General features: G+C 37.3%; 1 protein-coding gene across 1 annotated transcript; it reads right to left on the bottom strand.

The window, feature by feature from the left end:
- Window positions 1-2,376: 2,376 nt before the first annotated feature.
- Window positions 2,377-8,518, bottom strand: mapk12a (mitogen-activated protein kinase 12a). Its single transcript, XM_058387726.1, has 12 exons — window positions 8,292-8,518; window positions 7,712-7,841; window positions 7,572-7,630; window positions 7,263-7,374; window positions 6,597-6,626; window positions 6,463-6,510; window positions 6,243-6,357; window positions 4,823-4,894; window positions 4,561-4,640; window positions 4,370-4,448; window positions 3,448-3,621; window positions 2,377-2,846 (listed from the first exon to the last, which is right to left on the bottom strand). Exons 1-12 carry the CDS (start codon window positions 8,408-8,410, stop codon window positions 2,773-2,775), a joined length of 1,092 nt encoding a protein of 363 aa, XP_058243709.1. The 5' UTR covers window positions 8,411-8,518; the 3' UTR covers window positions 2,377-2,772.
- Window positions 8,519-9,575: the final 1,057 nt, after the last annotated feature.

Genomic DNA, 9,575 nt, shown 5'->3' with positions numbered 1-9,575 from the left:
AAAGAGAAATAAAGAGGCTGCTGGTGAGAAATGTTTCTAGCTGCTCTATCATAGATAACAGGTCTTGTATTGCAGCTGTTCTACAACATTAAACATAATGATAAATGGTTAAGAAGTGTAACATGCATTATTTAATACTGAATATGTCCTAATCAATAAATGAAAACGAAAATTGTAATATTGACTTACTATAAGAGGAACGAAGCGAATCTGGATTTGCTGTAATGAGAAGATAATCAGCCACACACCAGTTTGCATCACACTGCCATGTTGTTGATTACTTTTCTACATGTTTTAGACCATGGCTATGTTTTATTCTTTACTTATAAGCCAACCTGCTGTTATAATGTTGTTAATTACTACATGAATATTATCAACAGCTCATTAAACTCATCATGAAGACAATTCCCCACATTAAAATGGATCTTTCTTTACTCTAGGCTTTACTTCAGACAAAATCCCAGATCAGCAACAAAATAATAGTGGTCTGGAATTATCTGATATTTCTTTCCGCATTTTGTAATTGACAGAAAAAAACCCCCTTATTTTTCAATACAGGAGCATGAACTATACAAGACTATGCAAACTATGTAAACACAAGCAAACCCTGAGCGATTTATTACCACTTTTCACGACTGTTATGCAACACAGAGAATACAGTATGCAGATGTTGGAAAAATGGGCAGTTTAACAGTCTGACCGCAGAACAGAGTGTTCTCTAAGAAGACTGAGCCATGATAAAGCCACAAATATGGAACCAGATGTTATTGAGCATGCAAAATTGTGAACACTCAGCATTTACTCTGCAATACAGATACATTCGAACAGGCTTTTCTGATAAAGACTTAATTAATGCACAATTTGGTTACGTAATGTTCAGTGGTTGATTTTTTTTTATATAGCTCTAGGAAATATTTCAAAACAAGAATAAAAGCTGATCATGTCTGGTAGATAATTTTAAACGCTTGCAGGCTCCCAGGCATTGGACTGTAGTCTAACCTATTTAGAAAATGAACCATATAACCAATTTCCTTAATAATTCTAATAACATCTTAATTGTTGAATTCCTGTTTCGTTTTTTTTTTTTTTTAAACCACTCGGTGATCCTGTTTCACTTGGGCTTCAAATACTTATTGTTACAGTGTTGTAAACAGTCTGGTTTCACATGCAAAAAACTGTAGGAGAGCATGGAAAAACATTTCCCTGCTAGGAGTCAACAGGTAAACACATCGGCAGCTAGTTGGGGAAGTAGGACAGAGAGTGGACCACTGTGCTCTCCCCTTCTCTCTAGCATAACATCAGACATTTCAGAGCGGAGTTGGATGACGAATGTATTTTCCTCCCCATGTATTTCTCAGGACAGAACAGTCTGACATGCATATGAACTATGCGGATGTCCCATAGAACACACACACACACACACACTGTGGAGACGGGGGAGGGTGCATCTTTGATCCTGAAGTCATGCAAATGTCTATCCTGCTAGTCACTGCACAAATTTGCAACAAGAGCCAGAGAAAACCTTTAAAAAAAATTCCAGACATCCAAATCCAAAGCTAATGGAGAATGTAAGAATTGCTGTTGGGTTAGATAAAAAAAATATACATGGCATGGAATTTTAGAATGAACAACTAAATACTGTGGTTTAATTGTTCATCAGTATATTTGCATTACACTGGTGGCAACTTACTAAAGCCACCTAAAAGAAGTGACTATTGTAACAATGTAAATTACAGCAGTCCTGTGTGTTTACTTAATAGTTCACGTTGTGTGTAATGAGAGTTGTTCAAGTGCTGCCATCTGCTGATGAACACAGCAGCACAGGATTTCATTTCCACAAATCTACACTGCCATCTCTACTGTAGATGTATAACAGAATGAGACGGTCTGTATCTGTTTAGTGCGCCAAATATCTGTATCTGCATCTCTACCAGGACATGAAATTTAAACCAATGATTATTACTATGCCCCTGAAAACAAGTAGAAATGCCAGCACTGTAACCCATTTGGAAGAAAGCACTATCCCCTCTGCATGCATGAGCTTATAGATGCTCATGATTGGGTAATGGCATTGTGATTGACAGGAGAGAGATGATCCCCCTCCCTCTGAGATGTCCAGAGTATGTCCGGTTTTGCTCTTTTGAATTCCCGGCTATGGACAGCTGTGGCATCACTGTGATTCAAACTCACGATTTATTACTGCCGTATTTATTGTGTGTATTACCAAGAGGAAAAATAAAACAAACAAAAAAGTACAGTAATGATTTTCCTCAAGTAAATAAAATTGTTCATATTTAAATTATTGCTAAACTTAAAACAAGGATAGAAAATGAAAAAATTTGAAATAAACCAAATTTATTGCAAGAAAAGCAGAAGTTTGGTTATTAGTTGTAGCGAATTTATTTTCAAAAAAACTTAGATATAAAAGATATTTAGTTTAACATATGGATATACCCAAATGTCAATGGACTTAAATGTGTCCATGATCTGCAGCAGACCATAGAATTATAGACACTTGCTCCAAAAAATGATGGCATTTATGCCTCATGTTCCAGTACATGAATACGATGTGCAGTGTCCTAATAAAGGCATGTGGCTGGTATTGTTTATGCTTTACCACCAACACAGCAGTACTTACTGTAACACGTAACATGTTCTACAGTCCATAAAGTATATAATTTATATACTGTATACATACACACAATACCATAGGTCACATGAAACGAGCTATGGCACACTTGGCTTGAGATGTTTATAGTGAAAAGGTTCTGCTCAGAGTGATGTCTCTTTCTGCAGAGGCCCCAGTGGCGGAGGCTGGAACGTAAGAATCTCACTAAAAGTGAGTCCTGGACGGGAGGAGAAAGTGGGTCAGAGATTCAGAAAGACACAAAAAAAGAGAGCATGAATTATCAGGTATCAGTATGTTACTGCACATAATTAAACAGAGGTTGATGACTGATGAAGTAAACTACTGGATGAAGATTTACTCATGGGATGTAAAATATTTGAACTATGGCATGATTTAGACATATGATAAACAGTAGAGAATGAATGATACCACTGTTTCGTTTACAGTAACAATACTGAAACCTCAAGTATCAGCCGGTACCGATGCCCCTCCAATACGGTACTGTTTTCTTTTAAAACTACTTTTTACTTTTAACTGAAGCACTTTATAACACTACAGTATACAAATATAACATAATAAAATCAATTTTAATAAAAGAAAAACTAATCAAGTCTGTCCAGTTTGAAAAATACAATTCTATTCCAAATCCAAGTCCAGTGTTTCACAATCCCATAGACGATCTAATATGCAATATATCTTCTTTCCTGATATATGATGCACCATTTTTTGCAGTGAATAACATTATAAAACCATAACATATATGCCTGGCTTCACTGTTAACAAAGGATTCACAGTGCATTAAATTCATGTCCACTTACGTTTCCATTGCTCCAGGGACTGCTCAGCATTGTCTAGTGAGTGATCATATGGCGGCGCTTCAGTCTCCTCCTCTGGCTCACGAAACTCAGAGAAGTAGGGCAGAGACAAAGCTTGAGCTGCTGTCACTCTGCTTTCTGGGTCCAGCAACAACATGGACTCCAACACAGCAATTGCTGCAGGTAATATAATCAAATACAATATATTCAATATATAGTGATTACATAGGTAATATAATAAAAAATTTAAGTCATGACAACAATAAAATCTTTAGATAGAGATCTTGGAGAATGTACAAATACATTTTCTACTATTTGATGGTCTAAACATAATGGATTTTCTTGAACGGAATCATGTTTCTTTTAAGCTCATATCTCAATCATAAACAAAGTTAAAGTCTGGTTACTTCTCAAATTGAAAAGGTAGAATACCCCACTTAAAGATTATATTCCAACTACACAAAAAGTTATTTAAATAAGATTTATTTCTTTAATTTAATATGTAAAAATATAATAGATAAATAATAAATATGTCCATAAAGACTGTCTATGTTTACACAAGCTCACATACTTCTGGACTATTCAGAAGTCCTGCCCATCAATCATTTTCTTTTAGAAACAAGTATCCTTTATTAATTCCTTGAATTATTCCTAGAATAATTTATTTTCCATTTGAAATGATTTTAACCTGATTTAATGATTAATATTATCTTAATATAGGATTCTAAGTTGCATTACATCTACATAGTAGAGACAAGCTTAGAGCATTGTTTTGGCACAATGCATATATTTTTTGTTAAAATCTGTTTACCAGAATCTGTCCGCAGAAACACTGAACAGGGTTTTCCAGGCTGCCGCCATTTATAATTAAAAAGTGGAGGTGAAAAGGACAGTGTCTGGATGTGTGAAAAATCAGTGCTTGTACCTTGAGGGTTGGTGTCTGGCATGAAATTCAGAAGATTTCTCTTCCTAAGTTTGGGCATCTTCTGAATGTAGTTTTTAGCCTGAAATATAGTAATTGGCATTCAGGGCTTTCTCTGTAAATATTCAAGTGAAGAACAATATTTCTGCTGATCCTACATAGAACGACAGAATGAAATAGTGAATGTATCTCACATCCTGGGATTGCAGTTTGGAGATGAACTCTTGTGAAGGCGTTCCAGTGACTTTCATGATCTCAGTCAGTTGATCAAGGTCTGATGCAACACGGTCAAGGGTCAAAAATAAAACATCATGCGACAAGGAAATATGGCACATAGGATCAAAACATTTAAGCATCACTAGCTACATGTATCTTGTAGTATGTCTAAAAAAGACCCTTCCTGAGGCATTCTGTAGTGATGTCTGAAAGTGTTCTATATGTATGAGGGAAGGATACGATCATGTCCTTTGAACAGAGGTTTTCCAATAAGCATCTCTGCCATGATACAGCCAACAGACCAGATGTCCACTGAAAAGAAACAGAGAGGTATGCTTTAACAGGGCATAGCCTTTCAGAATTTCACATCATTTGGAGGATGCTGCTATCTAGAACATCTTACAGAAGTGCTCTGATACATCCTCATAATGTTGACTAGGTCAGTGACCGAGTACTATCAGGCTAAAATCCCAATTTAGTAGTATGGTTTGCGATTAAAAAAAAAAAAAAAACCACAAACAGAATTCTCTTAAATAACAAAGGGCTAATTTAAGTACTTTATAAAGAGGTTGGTCTTTAGTCATCATATGAAAACTTCATTCCACCAGGCACCAGAACAGAAAAGAGCCTTGATACACGCCTTCCTTGTAACCTGAGAGATGTTGGGCCTGAGCAGAGCTAGATGATCAGAGGGAGTGTGGTGCATTGTGTGTACTTTAAGGTAGCTGGTTACAGGCAGACATTTTAGCTTCGTACAGTTTTTTCAAGCTGGATCATGGTCCACAAAATATCATACTTTTTCCTGTTGGTTGTTAAGAGAATTCCCTTATTGGTTAAAATATAACAATAAAAGTAAAGATAACCTCAAGAATGTCTTTTTAATCCTACATTTTTGTGTTTTGTTTACTGTTTAAGGAGTGCCAGATGGATTTGATATTGATTGTTGTTAGACACCATTCTTGGTAGTTAAACAAGTTTGTTGTGTTTCCTCCAGATGTGCCGATGTTGCAAGCATTGCTTGTGCCATATCATTTGTATGCAAGCCAGCAGTTCCAGATAACTGATGTTAAAACTGGCACCAGCTCCTCTGTGTTTGTGTTAAGGGCTAAAGCAGGACCTTCTGGAGAGATTATATCTCACAGCTGACTTAGGAACATCTCTGAGCTCAAGTAACATCAAGTTAACATGACTACTCATCGCATAAACTGTAAACAAAGCAGCACATACTAACTTTAAATGAGTTAAACTCTATATATTAGTACATATGTATTAGATCAAGCAACATCCAGACTACACAGTACGCTGTTTTAAGGAGGGAAATATAGTTAGCTGACAAGCTAGCTGCCTAAGAACAGACAAACATAGAGGGCCTATGTTTTTCTCCCAACTTTGTAGCTTGAACACACAGAAGTTGTAAATGCCATAATTCTACATTCCAACTTTCAACTTCCGAGGTAAGTTGCATGCACGTAGAAATAACAGGATAATCATGCCTCGTTGGAATCGACAGGACAATCTGCAATAATAATCAAAATTCAAGATAAGGTTTACATGATTCATATCCAGTCTGCACGTCTGTGAGCTCAAGACTGAAGGTCATCAAATCATTTAAAAGGCTAACCCAAGAAAAACACATAAATACTTCAAATACATGACTCACCAGTCTGTGTGTAATGCATCCAGTTGAGGATGACCTCAGGGGCTCTGTACCAGCGAGTTACCACATAGCCTGTCATCTCGCTATCCGCCTGACGGGCCAAACCAAAATCCAGGATCTAGTACAGGAAAAAAAATGTATAGGTATATAAGGGCCACTTTTAAATATTACTATCTGCTTTAATCTAGATCAGACATGAAGCACATTTGATATGCTGTGTTACCTTGAGTTCACATTCTTCATTGATGGCTAAATTGCCTGGCTTGAGGTCCTGTAAGTTACAACTATAAGCAATGATCAACTATGCATTATTACTCCAGTGATGTGTAGCAGTATATGGAATTACATGCAGCTTACCCTGTGAATGATACCAGCAGCATGGATATACTGCAAATGAGAGAAGATAATGTACATGAGTCTGTTTGTCTAAGTGTGTGTAAAAGAGACAGAGCAAATACACCAACCAGGCATAACATTATGACCATCTGCCTAATATTGTGTTGGTCCCCCTTTTGTTGACAAGACAGCCCTGACCAGACATTCACTGTGTATTCTGACACCTTTCTATCAGAACCAGCATTAACGTCTTCAGCAATTTGAGCAACAGTAGCTTGTTTGTTGGATCGGATCACACGGGCCAGCCTTCGCTCCGCACATGCATCAATGCGCTTTGGCTGTCCATGACCCTGTCACCGGTTCACCACTGCTCCTTCCTTGGACCACTTTTGATAGATACTGACCACTGCAGACCGGGAACACCCCACAAGAGCTGCAGTTTTGGAGATGCTCTGATCCAGTCATCAAGCCATCACAATTTGGATCTTGTCAAACTCGCTCAAATCCTTACGCTTGCCCCTTTTTTCCTGCTTCTAACACATCAGCATTGAGGACTAAAATGTTCACTTGCTGCCTAATCTATCCCACCCACTAACAGGTGCCATGATGAGGAGAAAATCAGTGTTATTCACTTCACCTCTGAGTGCTCATAATGTTATGCCTGATCGGTGTATATAAGACACACACCTTTAGTCCTTTCAGAATCTGGTAGACAAGATACTGAACTCGGTCTTCTGAAAGCTTCTCTGTTTTCATAAGTTTCCCAAGATCAGTACCCATAAAGGGCATCACGAGGTAACTGTGCATGAGAGAGAATCAGAGAGAAACTGACAAATATTTTTTATTTACTGAAGTTCCTGAGAAATCAAGCTCAAAAAGAGATGTATTCAAAACAGAAAAAAAAAACAAGCAGCAATGACACAATGCATTCATGATCATACAAGAGATAAAAAAATAAATAAACAGAACGATGGAAAGATTGAATACAAAGCTTACAAGTCTTGGAATCGGTCCAGTGAAAGGTCTGCGGTAAAAACATTAAGCAGTCCAATAACCTACAGCCCAGTAAAGCAGATGTGAGTTCATATAAACAGAAAACAGGCACAGGGTGCAGAATGGATATTTTCTTTACTCACATTGTCATGCTTCATGTGTTTAAGAAGTCGGAGTTCCCGGTAAGCCCTCTTGGCAAAAAGTTCAGACTGGAAAGGCCTTAGGAGTTTCTTTATTGCTACCTTTGACCCTGTTCTGCGGTCCTGAGCAGAGCTAGAGACCAAAAAATGTATTGTTATTTATTAGATAAGTTTTGCATGCATTCTTAAAGAAAAGGAAAATTATTCAGGAGCTCAACTTATGATAAAAACAAAAAACAAAAAACAAATAAAGAAAGCTCTTAAACAAGAAGGAGAAGGAAGATGTGTGGGAAATATTTTTGAGTAAAACACAATATAGGTTACTGAACAGTGTAGTTATTGGCCTGGGTGGTGATTATTTCACTGGTATTTCTTACAGGCCATGACAGGAGTGGATGAACACTGTATCGAAACAGGAAATGAGTACTTACTTTATAACATGCTATGAAAACTCTCATAGCCCAGTTAGGAAAGCGACTGGTTTTAAACAGTACAAGCCTTCAAACACGACGATGAAGAAACATAACTAAAGGCAATAAAATGGCGTTTGAACAGTGTAGAGTTAAAGCTGAGTCCCACTCACCATACTGTACCATAAGCCCCCGTCCCAACCGGTCTTAAGTCTTTATATCTTTCAGGTACTTCCCAAATAGTTTTGTTCACTTCCTGACGATAATAGCCAGGTCTCGAACGCTGGGTCATGGTTTGCTGAAAATAGTTTAACAATTAAAATTAAAGGTTGTTGTTTCACATACAGCCACAGTGATTGCCAAGTTCTAAGACACACCTATGAGTGAAAATACCTGGGAAAAGCCGAGCCGCGGCTGCGCCGTCAGCAGGTACATAGCCCCGCCCACTGAGCGCGCTTCCATGTAGCCATCATCCATACTAGCGTACTACGTAGCACGTGTATAACCTGTACGCTACAAGCATGTCACTGTACTGTTTAGTACTGTAGTGCTGTGGCGTAGTATTTAACATGCTACTTAGTATTTGTAGCCACAGAAAGAGGCTGTTAAAGTCACATGTACACAAATGTTCTTTTCCTTGCCCTATAGTGGACAATAGGTTTAGAAGAACACTACATACACATTTCTAGGTAAAAAAGTGTACACGTCAGGGTACAACCCCAGAAAGAAACAAACGTTCAGCCCTATTTTTGGAGTGTAACACATGGGTGTTTTTTTTTTTTAAAGCCAGAGGGGGTTTCAAGAAAAAACCCCATTAGAAACGAGTTATATTTTGACTCAGAGATACATTTTTAACATTGTAATATTGAGATCAGTATTACACTGAATTCCTGGTATTTACTATTAATATTTTTGAAATAGAAAAAAAAATGCACTGTAATATCTGGAGAATCCTTATTAAAAGATATAACCGTTATTGGAGATCCCCTTTTTCAATCAGTAAAATTAGAGGAAGAAATCTATCTATCTATCTATCTATCTATCTATCTATCTATCTATCTATCTGTCTGTCTGTCTGTCTGTCTGTCCCTCCGTCCGTCTGCTTAAAGCACATTCTCCTTGTCTAATTTTGTAGGTTGTGTTAAGAAGGCTTTTGGTAACAGGTTCTAACCTGCAGACCCTGAGGCACATACATTCCTTTCTGCTTCCTTTCTACTGAAACACAACGTGTTCGCATGTTAGTTGTGATCCGAAGTTATCATCTGTACTGGTATTCCTTTCTTGTAACAATAGACACATATAACTTAAACCATTATATTGCATTACCATAAATCAAATCATTTTTTATACCAGGAATCAAATATTTTGATCAAAATCAGGAAATGTTCTTATATGCTCTTTTGAGGCACAGATGCATGTACAGTAGTGCTATTAATTTACATTTATTTACAAAGAGC

Source organism: Hemibagrus wyckioides, linkage group LG04, assembly GCF_019097595.1.
Source record: "Hemibagrus wyckioides isolate EC202008001 linkage group LG04, SWU_Hwy_1.0, whole genome shotgun sequence".
In the NCBI taxonomy this organism is placed as follows: Eukaryota; Metazoa; Chordata; class Actinopteri; order Siluriformes; family Bagridae; genus Hemibagrus; species Hemibagrus wyckioides.
The sequence above is the reverse complement of the archived record's forward strand: the minus strand, read 5'-3'. Positions and strand labels throughout refer to the sequence as shown.

Bases quoted from the DNA above. Each gene is read 5' to 3' on its own strand.
- mapk12a (XM_058387726.1), bottom strand. From the start codon at position 8,410: ATGACCCAGCGTTCGAGACCTGGCTATTATCGTCAGGAAGTGAACAAA. The intron at 7,375-7,571 runs GTAAGCTTTGTA...TCTCATGCACAG, and splicing joins CTGGACCGATTCCAAGACTT to TTACCTCGTGATGCCCTTTA. The intron at 6,627-7,262 runs GTGTGTGTCTTA...TCTCATTTGCAG, and splicing joins AGATTCTGAAAGGACTAAAG to TATATCCATGCTGCTGGTAT.